The 24,052-nt window shown below is 43.2% G+C and overlaps 1 protein-coding gene across 3 annotated transcripts in view; it reads right to left on the bottom strand.

Moving 5' to 3' along the window:
• KLHL18 (kelch like family member 18) overlaps positions 1-24,052 on the bottom strand; it is a 238,982-nt gene that overhangs the window by 35,647 nt on the left and 179,283 nt on the right. For 2 of the 3 annotated variants that reach the window (XM_069210941.1, XM_069210944.1), the window contains exons 6-7: positions 14,302-14,438; positions 12,006-12,243 (exon numbers count right to left, since the gene is read on the bottom strand). In XM_069210941.1, the coding sequence (XP_069067042.1) occupies positions 12,006-12,243; positions 14,302-14,438 (375 nt within the window). The remainder of the gene's footprint in view (positions 1-12,005; positions 12,244-14,301; positions 14,439-24,052) is intronic. The other variant, XM_069210942.1, reaches the window with a different exon arrangement.

Genomic DNA, 24,052 nt, shown 5'->3' with positions numbered 1-24,052 from the left:
CCACCCTTGCACTTATGCACAGCCTTGCAAGCTCAATTAATTAACATAAAAACCAAGTTAATCAGTGTGCATTTTCTGACTGATGACTGAGGAGTTGGTGGGACAACAGTGATGGCAGGAAAGAGCTATAAGAGAATCAGGAAATTTTATTTACTTGAAATCATACTACTACATCATAGCAATCCTCATAGAAGAAATGAATGTGGCACATTGCCGTCAGCATTTGGGGTTCCTGTAACAATTAAATCCATGTAACAGAATATACCTTTAAAAAAGGTGAGATCTAGCATTTCTATATGGAGTTACGAGCTTTATAGCTTATATGAGCTAATTTTCCTACAAATTCCCATTTTATACACAACAGCATTGCAGAAGCAGCTCTCCATGCTGCTGTCCTAATAATCAAGAATATCTAAAGGGAAGAGTTGAACAAAGTAAAAAGCTAGCCTGATCGAATGAATGCAAAGTGAAGATGACAATCTGTTGAAACCAGCAGCATCCACATCCTAGCATGCATTGTACTGGCAGCTTTCTGGCAGTCTCATTTAATTTTGAAGAACTTATACCAGTATGACGACGGAAGAAATTCTTACCTTTAAAAAATAGAGACAGCAATAGGGGGGGCTGTTCATAAATTAAATGAAAATTCCTGTGACACGGAACTAGGATTGCAAGTAAGTACCATTTCCTTCTGTACCATAGGGTCTTAATGGATGATTATGACTGCATAATAGAATAGTAAACTTATCTCAAAAACAACCAGAGGTCTCTATGTTTAAGTGGCAATGGAATGGAGGTTCTTAAAAAAAACCCATACAAGACACCTCAACAAAGAGGTTTTGATAGCAGCTTGAAAATGTTTTCGGACATCCTGAAGTTTGCATCTATGTAGTAATTTAAGAGAAAGACATAGCTAACCGTTAATGCAGCTGCTTTACAAATGCCCATCAAATGAGCCCCGGGTTTGCCACATAGGTGTACGTTGGCAAATAAGCAAAGTAAGATGCAAGACACCATTCACCTTCAGATGGATTGTTTGGATATAGCTAGAACAGTACAAAGTGGACCTTAATTCACAAAAGATGGTTAGATTTCCTAAACCCTTACTCTGTTTATGCATAATTTCATGGTGTATATCTAGAGAATGTAATTATGTCTTTGCTGGAGGGGGTTTACTGAAGAAAACCGTCAAGGAAATTTATTAATATTCATGAAAATCTGAAATAACCTTTAGTTAAAATAAAATGTCAAATCCTCAATCACTGAGTGGAAAACAGTTTATGGCTTCATAGCTGAAAGTGCTTGTAAATCACTTATCCCATAGGCTGATGTAATCGCCAGGGCTGGCTGAATCTAAAGAGGGGACCTGTTAAGATGAATACATTATGCCCCCTAAATATATGTGGGACAGATCCCAATCACAGATGTGCGCAAAGGAAATACTGAATAACAAGATAACTTTAAAGTAAATAAGAAAAGATAAGGTAAACACACTTAATTCTAATAGTGAGCACCTGGGGTGAGCACAAAGTAAAATTGAGATCTGCTAGCCTGCCTTTAGCTGCAGGCTCCAGGCTCTCTCTCTATGACAGTCAAGTGGCCCAAATGAAAGGGATTAAATTCTCTGATGCGGACTCTGGCGACTAGAGATGTTGCAATGCTGACTTGCGTACAAGCTGAAACAGAGGAGCCATCAAGTTAGAAAGGACCAGATTGAGATACCATGGAGGAGAATATGGTCTTCTAGGTCAGTATGTTCTCCTTAACCCTTCCAGGAAATCTTTGAGGACAGGGATTGTGAAGAATTATATTTGAAAAGGACCTGTACTGTAAGCCGTAATAGCTGCCAAATGCATCTAAAAAGAAGAGTAGCGTTGACTGGACAACATGGAGATGATATGGAATAACCTTGATTTCTTGACAGCAGACTGGACAGTGGTTCTGATGTTGAACCATAAAAAAAACTTTTTCCATTTGAAGGTGCAAGAAGTTCTTAAGGAAGGTCTTTTGACCGTTTCAAAATATTTATTCAAGCGTGTGGGAGATTTCAATATCCATACTGAACAAACGAAGAAGCCAACCTGACAAATTCAAGTAAGTCACACTGGGATGGCAAAGCTGGCATAGCATCCTGTATAATATGTGTTCAGTTTACATGAACGTCTTTTATGGAAGTAGAGATAGGTGAAGTTATGGAAACCACCGCTGCCTTGGCCACTCAAGGACTACAAGAATCATGGAGTATTTCAGTTTCAGAAGAACTGTTAGCAATAGGGAGAACTTGTGAAACCCATGAAGACATTTCTCTGACCATTCTGTCAAAGGGCCTGGAGACATCAAGATTCCCGTACTATGGAAGTAGTCTGGAAATTTTATTACAAGACAAGAGGCTCTCATATGCTTTCTTTTCATGCTATATTTAAACAGCAGCCAAGAACTACAAATCCCAGAATCCCTGGGGGGGGGGGTGAAAAAAAAAAAACTACAAAATGCATCACAATGGGACCAACCAATCACACTACAAGCCGCATAAGAACTATCTTGACTGACAGCACCAAGCCCTCTTTTCTTGCTGCTCGCAGTCAAGGTAAGTACCCTGCTCGCCTATTATTAATTTCTATTGAAAAGTACTTTTATCAATTTATATGTGTATTTAATGGTTTTTGGTGTATATTCTAGGTGGGCACTGTTACCCTTTTACTTAATGGCTTCATTTATGCGCGCTCACGCCTCCTTTCTTATGTTAGGCCAGCTGTCAGAACGTTCCATTCAGCGTTCCGACAGCCGTGCCTGAGGCATTTTCTAATTACACACTTAATTCCTCTCTCTACGCTTCATTGCTTCCTTCACCAAATTCTACACACTTTGATTCTGGTGTGTTTACAAGAGAAGAGTCTGCTCACAGCTGTTTCTTCACGCTCAACTGCACTTCAAGTGCAATTCCATTCACGCTTGACTGCACTTCAAGTGCAATTCCTCTTCACTTGTCCGGAGGGTTTTTCTGGTTTACCTTTGCAGACACGCCCTCCACACCCCCCCGGCCAGCCTTTCCAAGGCAGTCACTTCCCCAGACAGCATTTTAACCCTCTACTCTCTGTTTTCCTCACGTCCAACAGGTTTTAACCTGTTTTTCCAATTTTAAACTCATTTTTTTCCCAGTTTTTCTCTCCATTATGTCAGAGGATGACCAGACACAATCCATTAAGGATAATTTGAAATCCTTTATTAAGGATTCTGACCAGCATGCAGTTTGTGTCTATGTTGGATATTTCAAAAAATGTAGAAGCCTCCATTTCTAAAATGCTTCACGCTCCTAAGGTTAATCCTCCTTTGAGAGGTAAGAAATGTGTGTTTCAGTCACATGAGCTTTCAAAAGGCGTTTCTAATAAATTTGGGCCTCCAACTCGAGAGGCGAATTATTCGGGGCTCCCTTACTCCGCTCTCAATATTCTCCATTTGTGGGACACGGACAGTGATGGGAACGATGTCTCACAAGACACTCTAAAGGATGACTTTTCCGATGGGCCTCCGGAGAAAAGGCGTAAAATTTCTCCTCATGATAATTCCCCTCACTTAGTGCCCGAAGATCTGGTTGATCCTGATGGCGACCCCATGTTTGACCCTACTTCCATCCATCATCCTAATTCCTCAGAGTGGTTCCCCTCCGACCATGTTTCCGATTAGGTTTCCTTCTATCTCAGTCATCCTCTTGACAAGTCATCCAGAAACAAATTAAAATCTGAATGTCCTAGACCCTCCCTGCCTTGTAAAGTTACAGACACCCCCTCCATTGACCCAAATATGTTACTCTTCTTCACTAAATTTGGCAAGGACCCCAAAAAAGGAGTTGACCGAGCCTGGTCAAATTGTCAGGACAGACTTTTGGACCTGGTGGGTCCTCTCACCAGGATTTTTGACCTTGCTGAGGAAGCAAAAATAGAAGACTCTCAGGTAGACCTGGATATCCCTCCCAATTGGGCCCAAAGGGCGATTTGTATGCTGGGCAATGTCAACTCTTACATTTCCCAAGAATGTCGCAAGAGCCTTCTCCTCAGGATTGATCCTAAGCTCAGCTCTCTTGCCTCCAAAGAGGAAGGTCTTAATGCTGATGGCCTTCTCTTTGGAGACTCCTTTATAAAGGAAACAATCAAATACGTCTCGACCTTCAATTCTTTGGACAAAGCCCATTACTCTATGAAGAGAATCTTTTCCAATCGGGTTTTTGGAAGGGCCGGTAAAGGAAGGAGTCATTTTGCAGGCCGCTTCTCAGCAAGGGGACAATCCCTCAACATAGGCTCCTACTCCCAATCCAACCAAATCGACGTCTACCAAGGGTACAAACCCCAATTCTATCCCCGCAGGTTCCGCGGTGGCCGCAACAGGGGTTACAGATCTAAAGGAGAACTCCTCGCAGGTAAGAACTTTCAGTTCTGGCCTTCCTCCAGAAGGAGGCAGGCTAGCTTTGTGTTTAGACGTTTGGTTGTAAATAACTTCCGACCCTTGGGTAATTTAAACCGTACAAGGTTATTGTATAGACCTTTATCAAACCCCTTGTCAGCCCTTTCTTTCTCGTCCTCTCCTTTTTTCTCGCAATCGGTCTCGCCTCATTCAGGACGAAATACGAGCTCTTCTGTCGAAACAAGCTATAGAGAAAGTGGTTTTCAACCCTTCCGGTTTTCTCAGCAATATCTTTTTGGTACAGAATAAGAACAAAAAACATCGCCCTGTCATAAACTTAAGAGTCCAACAATTTCATAGTTTACCACCATTTCAAGATGGAAATCATTCTCCGCCTAAGGGATCTCCTCCTTCACAACGACTGGTTAGTCCGTATAGATCTTCAAGACGCTTATCTTTCAGTGCCGGTCCATCCCTCCTTCAGGAAATTTCTTCAATTCCAGTGGGGGAATACGTTCTTTCAATTCAAAACTCTTCCCTTCGGTCTTTCCTCTGCCCCTTGGTGTTTCACCAAGATTCTCAAACCAGTGGTAGTATTCCTCAGTGCTCAAGGGATAAGACTTATCGTCTATCTTGACAAATTCCTTATTATGGCTCAGGACAAGTCTTCCCTTGCATCTCAGCTAAATCTTTGTCAAGACCTTCTCCTTCGATTGGGGTTCCTTATAAATCTTCAAAAGTCCGCTCTGATCCCTTCACAATCTCTTGAGTTCTTGAGTTTCTAGTCAACACTACCGAGTCGACTCTCCAGCTTCCTCAATACCAATTCTCCTTAATAAAGAAGGAGGTTCGTCAAGCCTTGTGTCTCCCTTGTTCTGCCCTCAGAGCATTGGCTCGTCTTGTAGGCCTTCTTTCTTCTTCAATCCAGGCCATTTTCCCAGGACCTCTTCATTACAGAGCCCTCCAAAGGCTCAAGATCCGTCATCTTCAACGAGGTCTGTCATATTCAGATCAGACTGCCCTAGACGCAGAGTCCAGGGAAGAACTCATATGGTGGATGAGTCATTTAGACTCCTGGAACGGGAGAACAATTTTCTCTGCCGCCCCAGATCTGGTCTTAGAGTCAGATGCAAGTCTGACAGGTTGGGGCGCAAGTTGTGATCCACACTCGACTGGGGGTCCATGGTCCGTTCAGGAGTCGTCAATGCCCATAAACTGTTTAGAGATGCTTGCAGGTTCCTTTGCCATCCAGTCCTTTACAAAAGACAGGGTAAAATGCTCCATTCTTCTCAAGATGGACAACCTATCTGCCATAACATACATCAATCGTCTGGGTGGAACAAGATCCAAACCATTGGCTTTCTTAGCCAAGAGTCTCTGGGAGTTTTGTCTGCACAAAAACATTTCAGTCAGGGCGGAATACCTCCCGGGCAATCTGAATGTAGTGGCCGATTGGTTCTCAAGACACTCCCAGGATTCAACCTATTGGCGGCTTCATCCTTCCATATTCAATCTTCTTTCTTCGGTTCAATGACCATAGACCTCTTTGCCTCAAGGCTCAATTCCCAACTTCCGAACTTCTTCAGTTGGAGACCAGATCCTTTATCCTTGGCTACCAATGCTTTTGTTCAAGCGTGGCCTCCTTCCCTTCTATATGCCTCCCCCCCCCCCTTCCTCTTTATTGCTCGGGTCCTAGCTCATGTTCGCCGACAATGTTCTTCTCTAGTCCTAGTCACCCCGTTCTGGCAATCTCAACCTTGGTATCCAACCCTCTTAGAACTCTCGTCAGATCTTCCAGTCCTGATCTCTCCCTTCCCCCATCTTCTGAACCCCCAGGGTCTTCCCCACGATCCCGTATTACAAGGTTCCCTGTATCTCATAGCTTGGAGGATTTCGGGGCTTCCTGGAGAACCCCAGGAATTTCGGAACAGGCTTTCCAATTCATCCAACAATCCTGGGTTCCAGGTACTTCAAGAGTCTACCGTTCCGCCTGGTCGGTATGGTGTAGCTGGTGTTTGGACAGTAATTCCAATCCCGTTTCAGCAGACATTACCTTAATTGTAAATTTCCTAGCCTCCCTAGCTTCTCAAGGCAAGGCTTACCGTACCGTCAATACCTATAGGTCTGCAATCTCTTCGGAACATGTCAGGGTTGACGGTAGACCTGTAGGAGAACACCCCTTAGTTTGTCGCCTTCTAAAAGGAATACGTTTTTCCAAACCTCCAGCCCCCAAATACAATCCTATGTGGGATGTGAACTCCGTCCTTCGTCTTCTTTTTTCTTGGCCCGATAATTCTGAACTATCCTTGAAACATGTGTCTGTTAAACTCACTATGCTCCTCTGTCTTGTGCCTATAAAACGTGTTTCTGATGTCAAGGCTCTAGATGTTTCCTCCTTTCATCTTTCTGCTACAGGAGTGTGTTTCAATGTATCCAGACGTACCAAGACCAAATTGTCCTCAGTCCTTTATCCCTTTTTTCCCCCTCTCAACCCAAATTGTGTGTTGGTAATTGCCTAAAAAACGTACGTTTCATGAACTACAGATCTCCGGAGTCTTTCCTCATCTCAATTGCTGATTTCCTTTCAGAAACCCCACAAACCTGTCTCATCTCCCACTTTGGCTCATTGGGTAAAGTGGCTGATGTCTTTGGCTGGGGTCCCATTCCGTTAGAGGTGCCGCGGCTTCCTGTGCCTTTTAGTCTGATGCTAGTTTGCATGATATCCTTAGATCTCCAGATTGGTCGAACGTTAGTACGTTTAGAACCTTCTACTGTAAGCGTGTTGATCATCCTTTGCAAACGGTTATTTCAATGCTTTGAATAAGCATAATATGAGCCTCCTGTCTTGTAATAAAATTGAGATTTTCCTAGCCTTGGTGTCAGAAAGGCTAGATTTTATTAAAGACAAGGAGGCGAGTATTATCCCTCCTTTTCTAACCCTCCCTGTTCTTTGTTTCCAGTTGCCTCAGCCGCAACCAGCAACACAAATTCTGGCTGACCGCCTTTCATCGGCTCCTCGTTCTGGACCTTCACTGGACTCATCCGGATCTACAGTGGTTTATCCTTTCCTTAAGGCCTTCTGCAAGGACTTCCTCTCTGCCTTTTTGACTCTCTTCTGTTTATTATGGCTGTTTTCAAGTTACTCCACTGACTGACTTTCGCAAGAAAAGAGGGCTTGGTGCTCTCAGTCAAGATAGTTATTATGGAGATCGTAGTGTGATTGGTTGGCCCAATTGTGATGCATTTTGTAGTTTTTTTCCCAGGGATTCTGGGATTTATAGTTCTTGGCTGCGGTTTAAATAAAGCATGAAAAGAAAGCATAATACTCGCCTCCTTGTCTAATAAAATCTAGCCTTTCTGACACCAAGGCTAGGAAAATCTCAATTTTGCATTTAGGCCAAAGCGGAAAGCTCTGTACTGGTTGTGTGGGGGTTCCTACTGTAAACTAAGAATTTCCTGTGCTACCCTGACAAAATAATGTGAAAATATGCACCCTGAAAATCCACCACACACAACTAATATCGGTTTCTGAGCTACGGAAACATTTTATGAACAGTCAGCAATTAAATTTTCTCTTTCTTGATTCATTTATTGGCCAATTTGAGATCTAAGGTTGGTATGAATTCTTTCTTGAGGTCCTTTTTGTAATGCACAAGAGAGTAGCTTGCTTGGCTTTACAAATTTTATTACTTTACAAAGGCCATTTCACCTGTTCTCGTGAGCCTATGCCAGATAGCCTATTGTGTCTTTTAAAAAAAATATTTACTTGCATGTTTCTATCAGAAGCTGGGATCAGTAGTTTCTAAGTTTTACCCGCTGCATGGAGGGCTTGAGCCATTAACCAGTGATGTTAGAGTTTGGCCAGTCTGCTCTTCGAGTTACAGACCATGGATTTTTCTTTTTTTGCCAATAAACCCCTTTACACTCCTATTGACATGCACTGAGATTTCTTTATTAATTCCTTGGCAGTCTGAGATGTCATGAGACAGTCCCTCCCACAGCAGGGCCTTTAAGAGTAGGGGAAGTGAACCAGTCACTGAGTGGAGTAGGATGTGCTTTCCATGTGATTACGACTGAGGATACTGTTGTCTTCTTCCACAGAAATAACTTAGTCTGTTGAGTCAAATGAAGCACTCATGACAAGGATGGAAAGCAGCATTCCTTCATGAACAACCATTCTTGGGAGGTCAACAACAAATATTTTAAGTGATTACCACAGAGCTCTGTCAAACTTTTAAAATAGCCCCCTGAGCTGGCTACTTTACAAGATCTAAACAGCAGTATCACAAATCTTTCTGCCAGTAGTATATATGTGCTTGCTCTCCCAAGCACATGGAAAACACGGTTTAGGAGTAGAGGCATTCTTGTTTCGGACACGATCGTCTGGCATAGGTACATTGGATTTTGATGTAGTTTTTTTATATTTCTTTAGGAGTCTTGGAGTAGTGATTTCCTCTGCTGCAGGAGAAAGCAGCTTCTTTTCTGCAACATCAGCAAAGCAGCACAGACCAAAGGGAAGCCAAGGTTTGGGAGAAAGTTGAAGCATTAGTGTTTCCATAATTACTGGCATTGACGCTTGCTGAACTTCAGGTGGGATGTTCAGTTTCACTGTTCTCATTAACTAATACACATTGCAAGGTGGTAATATCTACTGGTGATAACCTGAAAGGGAAACAAGTAAGAGAAATATCAGGGAATGTATACAAAGAGGATGAAAGTGAGACTGAAAAGGTAACATTGTATAGAGACACAGGTAGAGAACTCTCCCTTTTGTTCCTTTCAAGGCTAAAATTATCTGGCTGTTCTTCAGAAGAAGCAGGAAAGTAAAATTCTGGAATGGACCTTGAATGGGGAGCGAGGGGGTCAGTATCTTCCTAATGAAAGCCATCAAAGTATGCCTTGAGACCTTCAATCGTTTTGGGGATCCTAGAGAGGATCCTCAGCCAGGAATGTCAAAGGTGGCCAAGTAGAGAAAAGAGACACCGAAGAAGATGGTGACAAAGACAGGCTACCAGCTGGAGACTGCAAAGCTTCTGTCCATGTTGTACTTTCTATGTGTTACAGGACGTGAGTGTTACCTGTCTTGAGTGCCCGACCACATGTGAAACTGGTATCCTGACTTTCATTTTGGTCCTGGAGTGATGCTAATCTAGCATGTGCGCCAAGGCCTACATGTGTCCCTGACATTGCAATATCATATACCTATCTTGTGACAAAGAGTGGGGCACCAAGCATGCCTTTATATTGAGCAATGGACTACTGGCCGTGCCATTACATCACATTAAGTGGTGGTGGCAGCATACTGCGTTTTGTGAACTTGCAAACTTATACTGTGACCAGGCCTATTGCACTGTCAGTAAGAACGTGATCTACTTACCACTCGCGTAATGTTCTGGTGTTATGTGAAACCTAGAACCTTGCAATTACATTTGGTGTGTATGTACAGTGTACGCGCAGTGTGTGTAACACATGTATGGTAGGAGGACTGTGTGGTATAAGAGCGAGTACTGGTTATCCATTTTTGATGCCCCCGTTTCACCATGGAACAAGATGACGTACGAGTATAACTTCCCCAAACAGTGGAATTGTATTGTCTTAATTATTTTGAATAGACGCAGACTCTGAAGTGAGAAGGATAGAGTAAGGCCTAACTTTACAAATTCCACAATGACCCTGCTAGCAAATGGCTGCTAATTAGTAGACGGTAAGGGTGGCACTGCAGTTTATGTTGTTCAATGTTTAAAAGTTTCTATGCAGGGCCTGCCCTTTAGTCTATCTCCCATTCCAATTTCAGGCACTTCACTGTACCCATGTTTTGGATAATCCTGCATGGTACCAGTCCTACTGCTATCTGGTGTGAGAACCATCACTTAGCACAAAGAATATGTCTAGCGAACAGCCTCAAAATGGCATCTGGAAGAGAACCAACTCAAATCACTCTCTTTGTCCCAGTTCCAAATCCTTCATGACAAAGGGAGCCCTCCCCAGAGGCTTCTGAGGACTGATGCATGACGAGGGGCTGCAGTCTACATGACAGCCAGTCTCCAGAGGTAAGGAGGACATCACCTGAAGTCTTCAACTCGCTGGAGAAGCTGAGACCGGCTTGTTTCTAGAAGCTTTTCTGCCTACTCAGAAAAAGAATGAAAGTGGCTCACACTGGAGGACAAGAGACTGTCCAGTAGGAGAAGCCCAGGATGCTCCTGGGCTGGTGGACATCCGTAGTAGCTGACTGCTGAGGGTCCAGGCACCTGACCAAAGTCTGCAGGGTCCCCTCAGTCTCCTTCTGCAGCTTCCATTGGGAGCTGCAAAAAAATAACTCATTAAGTCGGTGTCCCCTCCATCAACACAGAAGCCTAGTGCCGCCTCTGCCACCTAAGGTGACCAAGGAGGAACTGCTGCATCAGCCTCCACTACTGAAAAAGAGTGTCCAATCTGCACCAGACCAAAGGGCTGATACTGCTGAAGATGAATGAGTGCTTGAAGTGGGCTAGATTGCCGCTGTGATCTCCTGCGAGTTGATGAAGCTCAAGAGTGTTAAGATATTGATTACACCAGCCTGCATCTGTATCTTTCCTGCGTCACAGAACAGGTAAACCAGTAGTATGTTTGCACAAGCCTGAACTCAAGTAAAAAGAACTGTTGCTACTAAAGCTATTTTTTCCAGCAATTACTTGTTTGGGCCAAAAGACAAGTGAACTTGACTTAAGGGGTGTCTACTAATCATGTTTTTGCCAGAATCACACAACCGAGAGAACAGTGAAGAAAGCAGGCACTGTTGAGATAGTTCAGGGTTTGATACCCTCCCACAGGATATAATAAAATGCGATCAAGTTGCAAATTGACTCTGTAGCATTTAGTAACACTGAGTAATTAATGCACTTTTACTTAAAAGACCAGCACTGAGCTGGACAATACTTAATTGAGTCAGGAGAAGTCCTCTTTATATGATGGTCCTGAAGAAGCTTCATAGGATCTGAATAGACCGCCGTACGCAAAACATGTTGACCAGTTCTTAGGGGAGAGGTGATCATTTTCCATAACCCCCTTTATTGTAAGAAAGTGGCTGATCATGAACTCTCAATTTCCACTTTCCTTGTGTTTTTAATCTTGTTCTAAGTACTGTCTTTCTGACACATTAAATAATGCTGGTTTCTGTGGGGCATAGAACCAATTTTAACTTACTACTCTCCTGCCAGAAATAGGGCCTGATCTTAATTTCTAGTGAGAATTATCATCACGGCAGTCACATTAAGATGATCTCCGGCAAAGAGCCCCCTAACGGGGAGCCAGTCAGACATTGCAGCGCCAGTCTGACGAGGAGCAACCCGATGATGAAGCATGACATCCATTTGGATGTGTGAGGGCTCTTGCTCCTGAACTATTCAGTTTCCCTAGATTTACTATTTTTCTGGAACAGTGTACTCCTTTGTTTTGCAATACTTAATTGGGTCTCTTGATCTAATTGTGGAGTGCTGAGCTCTTTCCCCCAAACTATCTCCATTAGATGGCTGTGCTGCTCACCGTCGTGTGACTTCGGGAAAGGGAAAACAAAGGGACACTAAATAACAAAGAAATTAGGTAAACCAATCAAGGATTTCAATGTCTACCTTCGCTTGCTGTTCATGCTGCCCACTTTGGTCCAAGTATCGGTTTCTGGATTGTAAACCTCTACTGTACTCAATCTTGAATGTCCATCGTAACCACCAATAGCGTACAGGAGTCCATTCACCACGGCCACACCAACTCTACTGCGAGCCGTCGTCATGGGCTGGCACTTCTCCCAGCGGTTGGCGATGGGGTCAAACACTTCCACCACATTCAGCGAATCACCTGCATAAAAATGTGCTACTCAACTTAAAAAAATAACCATTGTACTGAGTTTCTAAACCTGTGTTTTAGGTTATGGTTAAATATTTTAGATAATTACAAGTCTCTCAATGGCAAACATTTCATAATTGCAGTTTTAGTCAAGATGCTGATATCACATCTCTTTTTTTTTTTTTTACAAATCTACATCTACAGGGAGTGCAGAATTATTAGGCAAATGAGTATTTTGACCACATCATCCACTTTATGCATGTTGTCTTACTCCAAGCTGTATAGGCTCGAAAGCCTACTACCAATTAAGCATATTAGGTGATGTGCATCTCTGTAATGAGAAGGGGTGTGGTCTAATGACATCAACACCCTATATCAGGTGTGCATAATTATTAGGCAACTTCCTTTCCTTTGGCAAAATGGGTCAAAAGAAGGACTTGACAGGCTCAGAAAAGTCAAAAATAGTGAGATATCTTGCAGAGGGATGCAGCACTCTTAAAATTGCAAAGCTTCTGAAGCGTGATCATCGAACAATCAAGCGTTTCATTCAAAATAGTCAACAGGGTCGCAAGAAGCGTGTGGAAAAACCAAGGCGCAAAATAACTGCCCATGAACTGAGAAAAGTCAAGCGTGCAGCTGCCACGATGCCACTTGCCACCAGTTTGGCCATATTTCAGAGCTGCAACATCACTGGAGTGCCCAAAAGCACAAGGTGTGCAATACTCAGAGACATGGCCAAGGTAAGAAAGGCTGAAAGACGACCACCACTGAACAAGACACACAAGCTGAAACGTCAAGACTGGGCCAAGAAATATCTCAAGACTGATTTTCTAAGGTTTTATGGACTGATGAAATGAGAGTGAGTCTTGATGGGCCAGATGGATGGGCCCGTGGCTGGATTGGTAAAGGGCAGAGAGCTCCAGTCCGACTCAGACGCCAGCAAGGTGGAGGTGGAGTACTGGTTTGGGCTGGTATCAAAGATGAGCTTGTGGGGCCTTTTCGGGTTGAGGATGGAGTCAAGCTCAACTCCCAGTCCTACTGCCAGTTCCTGGTAGACACCTTCTTCAAGCAGTGGTACAGGAAGAAGTCTGCATCCTTCAAGAAAAACATGATTTTCATGCAGGACAATGCTCCATCACACGCGTCCAAGTACTCCACAGCGTGGCTGGCAAGAAAGGGTATAAAAGAAGGAAATCTAATGACATGGCCTCCTTGTTCACCTGATCTGAACCCCATTGAGAACCTGTGGTCCATCATCAAATGTGAGATTTACAAGGAGGGAAAACAGTACACCTCTCTAAACAGTGTCTGGGAGGCTGTGGTTGCTGCTGCACAATGTTGATGGTGAACAGATCAAAACACTGACAGAATCCATGGATGGCAGGCTTTTGAGTGTCCTTGCAAAGAAAGGTGGCTATATTGGTCACTGATTTGATTTTGTTTTGTTTTTGAATGTCAGAAATGTATATTTGTGAATGTTGAGATGTTATATTGGTTTCACTGGTAATAATAAATAATTGAAATGGGTATATATTTGTTTTTTGTTAAGTTGCCTAATAATTATGCACAGTAATAGTCACCTGCACACACAGATATCCCCCTAACATAGCTAAAACTAAAAACAAACTAAAAACTACTTCCAAAAATATTCAGCTTTGATATTAATGAGTTTTTTGGGTTCATTGAGAACATGGTTGTTGTTCAATAATAAAATTAATCCTCAAAAATACAACTTGCCTAATAATTCTGCACTCCCTGTATTGGTAATCTGCAGGTATGAACCCTTATTTGAAAAACACTGGTTTCACTAGTTTTTTATGGGCCTTTTTCTAAACACATTCGTAACAGTACATGCATTTTACTGTATTAATGCTTCAAACTGTTTACAAACTGCTAAGCCTATTTAATAAGACATCAGTGCCTTAGCAAATGTTCTCCCTAGGTTATGCAGTGGGAAACAAGTATGTTTGTGGTAGGCACGTTTTCAGCAGTTATGCATGCTCAGTAGTACAGTCTATTATGCCACCTCTACTCATTTAATCACAAACCAATCAGATGTTCAAAAGTGTTAGGTTTGTAAGGTACCTGCAGAATTCAGCCCTCCCACAGCATAGATGAGGCCAACTATTGAATTGCAGCACCGTGGGCGGGTCTTGTACGCTGGTAGATGTGGGCGACGTTCTGGCATCAAGTGGTAATCTTTTGCCTCATCAACCAAATCCCTTCAAAGAAAGGAATAAAAAGCCTATGATAATATCTAAACAAAAATATATTACATGTTTCTAGAAAAGGCAGTGGTTTCAAATCCCATACTTTAGGTTAACCATACACACTGAGAATTACTTTATATAATCTGCGGAAGTGACATAAGTCCTGTAAGAGTGATGCTGAATGAATAATTTTACATAGTGACAAAACACCTGAAAAGCACTGCTGCTGACAACCAAATAACGCAGTCCTGTATTTAATATGAAGAAACTTAATTCAGTGAAATGTTTGGAGAATCTGCTCTGTACTTTCAGTCAGTAGTATATTCAGTGATGGAATGACAAACAGCAATACCCTAGTGCCAGAGCACGACTTTGCAGGACTCTAGATTCCACCTAATTTCATATTCTGCAGCTCATTTTACAAAGCCTCCTAACTGCACCCTTTCACCAGCGTGATCACCCTAAAAAGAGATAAGGAAACAGCTAGAGTATGCCTGAAAATGAAAATGTCACTTACCCAGTGTACATCTGTTCGTGGCATTAGTCGCTGCAGATTCACATGTTTCGCACAGTCCGCTGCCTGGTGTTGGGCTCAGAGTATTACAAGTTGTTTTTCTTCGAAGAAGTCTTTTTTGGTCACGGGACCGAAGGACTCCTCCCTCTTCGGCTCCATTGCGCATGGGCGTCGACTCCATCTTAGATTGTTTTCCCCGCAGAGGGTGAGGATGGAGTTGTTTGCTATAAATAGTGCCCATGCAATGGAGTGAATACGTATGTACATAAAAAGTTTATAATAATTATTTACAAATGTACAAATGTTTAAGATTTAAGATCTACTTCTAAACGGCTACAGGCTTCCCGGGGAGGTGGGAGGGCACATGTGAATCTGCAGCGACTAATGCCACGAACAGATGTACACTGGGTAAGTGACATTTTCAGTTCGATGGCATATGTTGCTGCAGATACACATGTTTCGCATAGACTATAAAGCAGTTACCTCCCCTAAAAGCGGTGGTTTAGCCTGTAGGAGTTGAAGTAGTTTGGAATAATGTTCTTAGTACAGCTTGGCCCACTGTAGCTTGTTGTGCATTTAGTACGTCTACACAGTAGTGTTTAGTAAATGTATGAGGCGTAGACCAGGTTGCAGCCTTACATATTTCGCTCATAGGAATGTTTCCTAGAAAGGCCATTGTAGCACCTTTCTTTCTGGTTGAGTGTGCCTTTGGTGTAATAGGCAATTCTCTTTTGGCTTTAAGATAGCATGTTTGAATACATCTGACTATCCATCTAGCAATGCCTTGTTTAGAGATTGGATTTCCTATGTGTGGTTTTTGAAAAGCTATGAACAGTTGTTTTGTTTTCCTGATTAGCTTTGTTCTGTCAATGTAGTACATTAGTGCTCTTTTGATGTCTAATGTATGTAGTGCCCTTTCAGCCACGGAATCTGGTTGTGGGAAGAACACTGGCAATTCTACTGTTTGATTTAAATGGAATGGTGAGATTACTTTTGGTAGAAATTTTGGATTTGTTCTTAGAACTATTTTATTTTTGTGTATTTGAATAAATGGTTCTTGTATGGTAAATGCCGGTATTTCACTTACTCTTCTGAGGGATGTGATTGCAATGAGAAATGCGACTTTCCAGGTTAGATATTGCATTTCACAGGAATGCATGGGTTCGAAAGGTGGACCCATGAGTCTTGTTAAGACGATGTTAAGGTTCCATGAAGGAACTGGTGGTGTTCTTGGTGGTATAATTCTTTTTAGCCCTTCCATGAATGCTTTAATAACTGGTATTCTAAATAGAGACGATGAATGAGTAGTTTGTAGGTAAGCAGATATTGCTGCGAGGTGTATTTTTATAGATGAAAAAGCGAGATTCGCTTTTTGCAAATGTAGTAAGTATCCCACTATGTCCTTTGTAGAGGCATGCAATGGTTGGATTTGATTGGTATGGCAGTAGCAAACAAATCTTTTCCACTTGGATGCATAGCAGTGTCTAGTGGAAGCTTTTCTAGCTTGTTTTATGACCTCCATGCATTCTTGTGTGAGGTCTAAGTCTCCGAATTCTAGGATTTCAGGAGCCAAATTGCCAGATTCAATGAGGCTGGGTTTGGATGCCTGATCTGTTGTTTGTGTTGTGTTAACAGATCTGGTCTGTTGGGTAGTTTGACATGCGGTACTAGTGAAAGGTCTAGTAGAGTTGTATACCAAGGTTGTCTTGCCCATGTGGGTGCTATCAGTATGAGTTTGAGTTGGTTTTGACTCAACTTGTTTACTAGATATGGAAGGAGAGGGAGAGGGGGAAAAGCGTATGCAAATATCCCTGACCAACTCATCCATAGAGCATTGCCTTGTGATTCGCGGTGTGGGTACCTGGATGCGAAGTTTTGGCATTTTGCGTTTTCTTTTGTTGCGAAAAAATCTATCTGGGGTGTTCCCCAAATTTGAAAGTACTTGTTCAGAACTTGGGGGTGAATTTCCCATTCGCGGACTTGTTGGTGGTCTCGCGAAAGGTTGTCTGCTAGTTGGTTTTGGATCCCTGGAATAAATTGTGCTATTAGGCGAATGTTGTTGTGAATCGCCCACTGCCATATTCTTTGTGTTAGGAGGCACAATTGTGTTGAGTGTGTTCCTCCTTGTTTGTTTAAATAATACATTGTTGTCATGTTGTCTGTTTTGACAAGAATGTATTTGTGTGTTATTATGGGTTGAAAGGCTTTTAACGCTAGAAATACTGCTAACAGTTCTAGGTAATTGATATGAAATTTTGTTTGGTGTACATCCCATTGTCCTTGAATGCTGTGGTGATTGAGGTGTGCTCCCCACCCTGTCATGGAAGCATCTGTTGTTATAACGTATTGAGGCACTGGGTCCTGAAATGTCCGCCCTTTGTTTAAATTGTTGCTGTTCCACCATAGAAGCGAGAGGTATGTTTGGCGGTCTACCAACACCAGATCTTAAAGTTGACCCTGTGCCTGTGACCATTGTGATGCTAGGCACTGTTGTAAGGGTCGCATGTGTAGTCTTGCGTTTGGGACAATGGCTATGCATGATGACATCATGCCTAGAAGTTTTAGCACAAATTTTGCTTGTATCTTTTGGTTTGGAAACATAGCACTTATTACCTTGTGGAATGCTTGCACTCTTTGTGGACTTGGAGTGGCAATTCCCTTTGATGTGTTGATGGTTGCTCCTAGATATTGTTGTGTCTGACACGGTTCGAGGTGTGATTTTGTATAGTTGATGGAGAAACCCAGTTTGTGAAGGGTTTGTATGACATATGTGGTGTCGTTTGTGCACTTTTTTTCTGTGTTGGTCTTGATTAGCCAATCGTCCAGGTAAGGAAACACATGTATCTGTTGTCTCCTGATATGTGCTGCTACTACTGCTAGACATTTTGTGAACACTCTTGGTGCAGTTGTTATTCCGAATGGCAACACTTTGAATTGGTAATGTATTCCTTTGAATACGAACCTTAGGTACTTTCTGTGAGAAGGGTGTATCGGTATATGAAAGTACGCATCTTTTAGGTCTAATGTGGCCATGTAATCTTGCTGTTTGAGCAGTGGAATGATGTCTTGTAGTGTGACCATGTGAAAGTGGTCCGATATGATGTAGGTATTTAGTGTCCTGAGATCTAATATTGGTCTTAATGTTTTGTCTTTTTTTGGAATTAGAAAGTACAGGGAGTAAACTCCTGTGTTTTTTTGTTGTACTGGTACTAACTCTATTGCATCCTTTAGCAGTAGTGCTTGAACTTGTAGTCCTAAAAGTTCTAAATGTTGTGGTGACATGTTGCGTGTTTTTGGAGGGATGTTTGGTGGGAATTTGTGGAATTCTATGCAATAGCCATGTTGGATTATTGCTAGTACCCAATTGTCTGTTGTAATCTGCTGCCAAGATTGGTAGAATTGGCTTAGTCTTCCCCCCACTGGTGTTGAGTGAAGGGGTTGTGTGACTTGAAAGTCACTGTTTAGGTGGAGGTGTTTTTGGAGTCTGGAATCTTCCCCTACTCCTTGGGAATTGACCCCCTCTATATCCCCTGAAACCTCCCCTTTGGAATGAACCCTGATATGGTGTGGTTCTTGTTTGTTGGCTGGTGGTGTCTGTGGGTTGGCCACGAAACCCCCCTCTAAATGGAGTTTTTCTAAAAGAGCCTCTGCTCTGCGGGGAGTAGAGTGCGCCCATGGCTTTGGCCGTGTCTGTGTCCTTTTTAAGTTTTTCAATGGCTGTGTCCACCTCAGGGCCAAAAAGTTGTTTCTCGTTGAAGGGCATATTAAGGACAGCCTGCTGGATTTCAGGTTTGAAGCCTGAAGTGCGGAGCCAAGCGTGTCTCCTTATGGTGACAGCAGTGTTGACTGTTCTCGCTGCAGTATCGGCTGCGTCCAGTGAAGAGCGGATTTGATTGTTTGAGATCGTTTGTCCCTCTTCAACTATTTGCTGCGCCCTTTTTTGGTATTCCTGGGGAAGATGGTCTACGAGAAGTTGCATCTCATCCCAGTGTGCGAGGTCATATCTGGCCAGCAGCGCTTGAGAATTTGCGATGCGCCACTGGTTGGCTGCCTGTGATGCTACTCTTTTTCTTGCCGCATCAAATTTTCTGCTTTCTTTGTCCGGAGGTGGGGCGTCGCCAGATGTATGGGAATTTGCTCTCTTGCGAGCTGCCCCTACTACTACGGAGTCAGGTGGTAACTGCGAAGTAATAAACACTGGGTCTGTGGGTGGTGGTTTGTATTTCTTATCCACCCTTGGGGTGATGGCTCTTGATTTTACGGGCTCTTCAAAAATTTGTTTTGCGTGCCGTAACATCCCTGGTAGCATTGGGAGACATTGATATTGGCTATGTGTAGCCGAGAGGGTGTTAAATAAAAAATCATCCTCTATAGGATCGGAATGCAGTTGGACATTGTGGAATTCTGCAGCCCTAGCCACCAGTTGCGAGTATGAGGTACTGTCCTCTGGCGGTGACGGCTTTGTGGGGTATGAATCGGGACCACTGTCCGGCACTGGGGTGTCATATAGGTCCCAAGCGTCTTGATCCTGATTATCTTGACTTATGGTAGTTTGCGCTGGTGAGTGCATTTGTGGCGGTGTTTGTGCCGGCGATGCCTGTTGTGGTGGAGAGGGCAGAGGCGTGACTTTAACCACTTTGGCTTGTGGTTGTGCGTCATCTTGCTGGATGTACAGTCTCTTTTGTGTGTAGTCTGATTCTACACTTTGGAGCTCATCCAAATCTGTGCATCTGGCCACTTATTCCTTGTTCCTCTGTGTAGGATGAAGGTGTGGAACTTTTCGGCGCCGAGAGAGAATCTTTTTTCAGCTTCGGCATCGACAGAATTTTTGTGGCTTTCGGCAGTGTGTCTCGGTGCCGATGTTTTTCAGTGCCGGCATCTTGTTTTTGCCTCTCGGAGCCGCTATCTCGGCTCCGAGGTTGCTCCATGGCGGTCCCTCGACCGGAGTCGGGTGTCTTCGCTATGGGCGTGCCCTTTTTCGGCGCCTTCGACGGGTCGCCGGTTTTATGGGTCGAGCCATGGCCTGTTGGCAGTGGCGTCCCCTGGGCTTTTGTCTTCTCCATGGTTTTAATTTTCGACGTCTTACTCACTGTTTGTTGCTGTTGTTCGATGTCGGAGTCTCCGGATTCTGATTCCGGAACCGAGAATGTTTCCTCTTCGTCGTCGAAACGTTGTTTTGTTGGCGTGGACGCCATTTGTAGATGCCTGGCTCTTCGGTCCCGGAGTGTTTTTCTGGACCGGAAGGCTCGACAGGCCTCACAGGTATCCTCCTTGTGCTCGGGGGACAAGCACAAGTTACAGACCAAGTGCTGATCTGTATAAGGATACTTACTGTGACATTTTGGGCAGAAACGAAACGGGGTCCGTTCCATCGGCTTCGATGTCGCACGCGGTCGGGCCAACCAGGCCCCGATGGGGGAATCGAAGCTACCCCAAAGTCTTCCGATGATCGGTGTCGATGTACCTAACTATCCCGATACCGAACGGAACAATACCGACGCTTTCTTCCGAGATTCTGACTAACTTTCCGAACCGAAACACGGAGCGAAAAGGAATACGTCCGAACCCGACAGCGGAAAAAAACAATCTAAGATGGAGTCGACGCCCATGCGCAATGGAGCCGAAGAGGGAGGAGTCCTTCGGTCCCGTGACCAAAAAAGACTTCTTCGAAGAAAAACAACTTGTAATACTACTTTATTTCCTTCAATCTTCTGTATGGGCTCTTCACCCCAGACAGACAACCCTTTCACACAAAGCTAACATTTCCCCTTCACATCCTACAACCATCTCTCAACCATCCATTTACTCTTTGGCCCGACAGCAGCCTTTGACACGATTGATCAACCTACCCTACCATGACTTTCAGAAACACAAGCTCAGCCATCAAATGGCTTTCCTTCTACCTTTAACAATTTTGTAACCTGGCAATCTAACAATTAACACAATGAGGTATGTGTATCAGGATGTTTATCACCAACACATCTTTGGATGGCCCTTTATTCAATAACACTGATCTCAAATATAGAATGCTTCTATATATTCCTGAATTCTCTGATTTGCTTCTTATCTCTATTTTCCTTCTGACACCCTAACTTTTCCATACACTGAAGGTATACTTTTTAGCCTCTGTGATTGATATCTGTCAACACTATCACAGTCACTGCAGCCAGGTACCAAAGTTTAAAGATTTGTAAAATCTGCTCTTGTATTCCTTTCAACTTTACTAGGGCACAAATTAACTCACTGGTAAGACTTTCCATACTATTGACTCTCCCCACTAGGCAAACTCCTAAATTTTGCCTCCAGGACCTAATCACATACCCACTTCTTATTATCAGAAACAGGTCATCTGACTTTCTGCAAAAGGTTAAGGCAGAGAATAAAGCCTTATACAAGTTCTTAACACTGATCGACAAAGATGTTAATGGTGTATACCCAGGCTACCTTTCTAACATCTCAACACAATCCCAATCCAAGCTGCAAACCAAGATCTGCCAGTCAACACCAATTCATACCACCCAAACTAAGCTGCAATGTAGCCAGATGATGATCTTGTCACCTGCCAGGCTGCTTTATAGGAACTTACATCTAATTGCCATGAGACTACCTTCACTTACAAGATGCTGAAGACTCCCGCTTAATTTTACCGAGGTGCTCCCCTTCCTCAAGTAACAACTGTAGTTTTCACAAGCATACAATATTTTTTAAGTGCCCAGCACACACAACAATCATGCATGTGGAGGCCTTCGTTATCGCAAAGGTTCTGAGACTCACAACGTCTCTCTGTGTTTTGGAGTGGCATACCACATATGCCTTCCTAGGACACTGAACTTCTGTCCATGTCCTTAGACACAATAATAAGCGATGGTTACGGCATACAGTTTTTCTCATCTATAATACAAGATAGACCTTTTTCCTGTTCCTGAAGTGTGAGATGCCTACTGGCCTCACAAGTAAAATTCCACTACAAGTGTGTGCCTGGATGCTGTACTGACATTACTGCACAAGAGCTGCATGCATGATAAATACACATAGTGCAGTGAGGTTTCATACTGATGTGACTGAAGCCAGTGAGATTAATTTTGGATTACCCCTGGTAAAGCATGATACAAGATGGAGACTACGGGACAGCCTCCGCGGACTGGCAAAGATTTTTGTTGGTATTCCCGAGCTCTGGAATATCAGCCAGTATGGTGTAGAACATGGCTACATGGTTTATTTAGTTATGTAGCATTGACCTTTTTAGCAGGAGCATGTTGGGTGTATTATACCTTCTTAAGCACCATCATTTCCCTTGATAAAGGTTCTTTGAAGTTGAGGAAGTGATTTCCTTCCTCATGGAAAGGAAATCATCCAAAAGGACTGCTTTACTAGAGATGATTCTACCAAAGGCTCATGGCTCCAAGGTATGAGGTCTTCATGTGCAGTTGTGCTCATGTTGAGGGGTGCTCCAGTTTGAGACACCCCTCATCACTATTGTGGAAACCATCACCTAAAAAAAAGAAAAAAAAAAAAGAAAAAGAAAAAAGCTGTGTCTGCTCTGCAGATGAGAAATGCACTAAGAAAGGGAATTGCTATGGACCTGTACCAGGACACCAATAGTGAATCAACACTATTAAAAATGGGACTGAATCATACCAACCTGTTTCCAGATTTCCAGCTGAATGAAGCAGTGATTCTGCAGATTCTCAGAGCAATTCTTGAGATCCAAGGTTGGTATCTCTCAGAACTGAGGGCACATCAATAGGAAAGGTGCCAAGGAGCTGCTAAAGAAGCAATGGGATTGTTTTTGGTATTGGAACTTGTCTGGTCTACTTAGAGAGAGGAGGGGAAGACACCCCTTCAGTACAAGGAGAAAAGCCACTGTGCCTGAGTGAAAGGAACAGCCGAGAGTATGGAATAGCATGAGAGTGGCACAGGAGACGATTAGAGTGCTGAAGTGCACCTCCCTGCTCACTGAAACCACAATCTGCATGCTGAGCGCAAGAAGGAGAGAAAGAGATGAAGGAGCCACACCAAGTGCTGATGTGGGGGTGAGGGGTCTTCCTGCCTCAGCAATTGCTGTAAAATTGCCACTGGCATGCTGCACCCAATGTTATGTAAACTACAACTCTAGTGTAGGTCTTAAAGCTTTGCTTCCCCACCCAAGGGTGACACCAGTAAACTTTGTTCAAAGCACCATTGTTGAATGTGAAAGACCAGCTGTTGTAGCCCACAGAACCCCATCCAATTCATTGCTGAAGTTAAATCATGGCATTTGGGTTACTCACAATCCCTAGCCTGGGATCCAGGGCAGTGTGGTAACAGAAAGAAACCTATTTCACTCTTCACAATATCACACGCACAAATGGCACTAAGAATAGACACTAAACTAAAAGCATTTATAGCAACAGGGCGAACCCGTTAACAGCATATCGAAAATGACTACACAGAATATCATAAAAGCAGCAAGAAAGCACATTGTGAACAACGAGAATAAAGTGAACATTTCTAACATAGTTAGAATGCCATTTAAATCCTAACACCATAAAACCTACCTGTTAGACCCGTCAGCCTTACAGTGGTCTTTCTCCAAACTTTGTACCCTCTTTCCTCCAATTTTGCTGAATTTGCTTTTGTTGGCCTTGGGACACTAGCACTGGTTAGCAGTGGTAAAGTGCACAAAGTGCTTGTGCTCTCTCCGTCAAACATGGTTTGATTGGTATATACCTAATTAGCATATTTAATGTACATACAAGTCAGGAAGGTCATTTTGTTAAAGAGTGTCCAGTAAAACCACAGAGCAGATTGGCTGTTGCCAAAAAGGTTGAGACAAAACTAAAATCCCCAGAGTGCAAGGAAGGTCTAGTCTTGGGAGTCACCTCAGACCTTTCTCAGAAAGAGACATCACCGTTAAGAAAATCACGGTATTTGAAAATGGATTTAGAAATTCAAGCAGAGGGACACACCTACCTAAGAGAAGCTTTAGTGGACTCAGGTGCTACTGAGAATTTCACAGACACTCAATTGGTGGAAGCATGGGGGATCCCTTGTGAGAAAAAGAAAATACCGGGGTTAGTGGAGATCGCAGATGGCAAACTCCTGACTGGAAGTCCAGTGACTCTACAAACCC

Source organism: Pleurodeles waltl, chromosome 10, assembly GCF_031143425.1.
Source record: "Pleurodeles waltl isolate 20211129_DDA chromosome 10, aPleWal1.hap1.20221129, whole genome shotgun sequence".
In the NCBI taxonomy this organism is placed as follows: Eukaryota; Metazoa; Chordata; class Amphibia; order Caudata; family Salamandridae; genus Pleurodeles; species Pleurodeles waltl.
Note: the sequence above shows the minus strand (reverse complement) of the source record. Positions and strands in the feature narration are given on the sequence as shown.